This window comes from Poecilia latipinna, unplaced genomic scaffold, assembly GCF_001443285.1.
Source record: "Poecilia latipinna isolate Pla-1442-1.1 unplaced genomic scaffold, P_latipinna-1.0 Scaffold3999, whole genome shotgun sequence".
Taxonomy (NCBI): domain Eukaryota; kingdom Metazoa; phylum Chordata; class Actinopteri; order Cyprinodontiformes; family Poeciliidae; genus Poecilia; species Poecilia latipinna.
Window position 1 is genome coordinate 1 of NW_015116615.1, and position 2,448 is coordinate 2,448.

General features: G+C 44.8%; 1 protein-coding gene across 1 annotated transcript in view; it reads left to right on the top strand.

Moving 5' to 3' along the window:
• Positions 1–6: 6 nt before the first annotated feature.
• LOC106942040 (alpha-N-acetylgalactosaminide alpha-2,6-sialyltransferase 2-like) overlaps positions 7–2,448 on the top strand; it is a 30,343-nt gene continuing 27,901 nt past the window's right edge. Inside the window, exons 1-2 of the mRNA XM_015025213.1 lie at positions 7–143; positions 1,199–1,383. Coding sequence (XP_014880699.1) covers positions 96–143; positions 1,199–1,383 — 233 coding nt within the window. The 5' untranslated portion in view covers positions 7–95. The remainder of the gene's footprint in view (positions 144–1,198; positions 1,384–2,448) is intronic.

The following is a 2,448-nucleotide window of genomic DNA, read 5'->3' on the forward strand; positions in this document are numbered from 1 at the left end:
TGAACCGGACTGGACCGAACCGGACCGAACCGGACTGAACCGGACTGGACCGAACCGGACTGAACCGGATCCTCTCATTGTTTCAGAGCGGAGCCATGAAGAAGGTTCTCCTGCCTCGTCGTCTGGCTGCTGAGCTCCAGCAGGTAGGAGGAGTCAGATGATGAATATCCACATTCAGTTCATCGTACTAATGCAGAGGCAGATCTAGAGATCTTTACACTCAGCATCTATGAAGAAAACATCTATATGCAAACTCACTTTAATCCCTTAATTCAAGCACATAAAGTTATTTTAGGTATAAATGTGAACAAAGTAAATATGAACACAGACTTTGACTGTCGACCTGCAGCCAAATGACTAAATCTGTAGCATTAGCTTCTTTAAGCTAAAGCTAACTGCAGAGCAGATGGTTTAGAGAAAAACTCCTGAGAGCTTCCAGGACCGTCACTAACTCAGACTGGGAGAGGAAACTTTTCTTCTGCTTCCTTCCTTTCTAAAATCTCAGTTTCCAGTTTTCAGTCACAGCTTTGAGCTTCAGCCACTGAAAACACAAACTGTAGATTCTGGTTGTCCTGCAGGAGAAGAAGCTTCTGCCTGTAAAGGCGACAGACATTTCTGCAGACTAACTGTATACAAACTGCTTTAGTTTACTTATCTGCACAACAATTACTGAACATAATTAGAAATCCATTTGAAAGCCAATCACAACGAAGGAAAACTCCCTCCTGGGCAACCTCGACCTTTGACCTCTCGGATACTGAAGTATGTTGCTGTGTCAGCAGAAAATCAGCTGGTTGATTTAATGATTGAACTAGACCTTCAGTTAAATATTAGAGAAGAACTTAAAATGTCGGTGATCAGAGTTTTATGAGGATTGTTGTCTTTTTGGTGTTGTTGTGGTTTTTGTTAATTTAGTTAATAAGTCTGGGACCAGAAGTTTTATGACTTTTAGGACTTAAAGATCTCTACTGTCGTAATGTCAGTTCACAAGCAGCAGGTGGCAGCACTGAGGCCTCAGGTGAACATCAGGGGAGGTGGGATGTGGACCCTGCAGGGGGAGACGGTGAGTCTGCTGCTGCTAGCGGCGGCAAACAAACTGAGATGCAGTTACAAACAAACCAGAGAGGCGGAGCAGCTGTGGCTCCAACATCCTGAAAAGCTTCCGGAGAATCCCGGCTGATGTTTCACCTTCCTGCAGGCTGAGGCGCCACCTTCCCTGAGAGCCGTGATGAGGAACGATCCCGTCCTGCAGTCCAGGTTCAGCTTCTCGCTGCCGGTGCTGCAGTGGGCGGGAAGCTGGTCCCGGTCGTCCTGGACGCAGCTGAAGGACCGGGCGCCGCCGTACAGCTGGAAGGGCCTTCCTGTGTCCGGAAGGCCCTTCCAGCCCTTCTAACCTGGATCCCACCTCCTCCAGGTCTTCAAACGCTCAGAAACATCCATCCATTTTCTAACACCTTGTCCCTTAGTGGGGTCAAGAGGTGCTGCTGCCTCTCCAGCCAATATTCCGGGTGAGAGGCGGGGTCACCTGGACAGGTCACCAGTCTGTCACAGGGCAACACAGGACACACACACACACACACACACACACACAGAATTAGACAGACCAATTAACCTGACAGTCATGTTTTCGGACTGTGGGAGGAAGCCGGAGTACCCGGGGAGAACCCACCATGAACAGGGAGACTCCATGCAGAAAGATCAGGGCCGGCAATCAAACCCAGAACCTTCTTGCTGCAAGGCAACAGCTCTACCAACTGTGCCATTGTGCAGAAAAAATAAATGGCCCATTTCTGATCCATATTGCAGCTCAGGCTGATCCGGTTGGGCTAAAGCTATTAACTAAACATTTTTACTTCCCCCTGATTCCAGTTAGATTTATTGTTCTATATCGTCATTTTTAACACCAGTTGAAAAAGAAAAACAGGGGACATTGGTCCTAATTTAAGCTTCTTTTTTGCTTAATTTCACTGCAGCTGAAATTAAGTATGTCTTGATTTTTATCCATATTATTAGTTTTTTGTATTTCTGCCAATTTTTATAATTCTTATTTTTTTAATCATACTTAATTTCAGTTTTTGCGTCATCATTTATCTACCTGTGATTGTTGTGAAGGATTTCGGCCAGCTGAGGCTGTTGTAAATGTGCTGTATAAATAAACTTATAGCTGTGTGGCCCTGCTGCGGTGTGATATCTGTTTTGGCCACCAGATGGCAGTATTCTACAATAGAAGAGGACCTGTAACCGTTAGCTTAGTAGCTCTGAACTTTAAATCTTGTTTAAATTTTTGTATCGGTTCAAAATACAAACTGCTGATTAAGCAGTTTGTATTGCTTATGGTCGCCAGATGGCGATGACCCAGAACGTCATCGCCATCTGACAAAAATAAATAATTTTAATGACCCTATTAGTGATATTTTTACTCATTTTAAAGACAAATGCTTCTCAAGA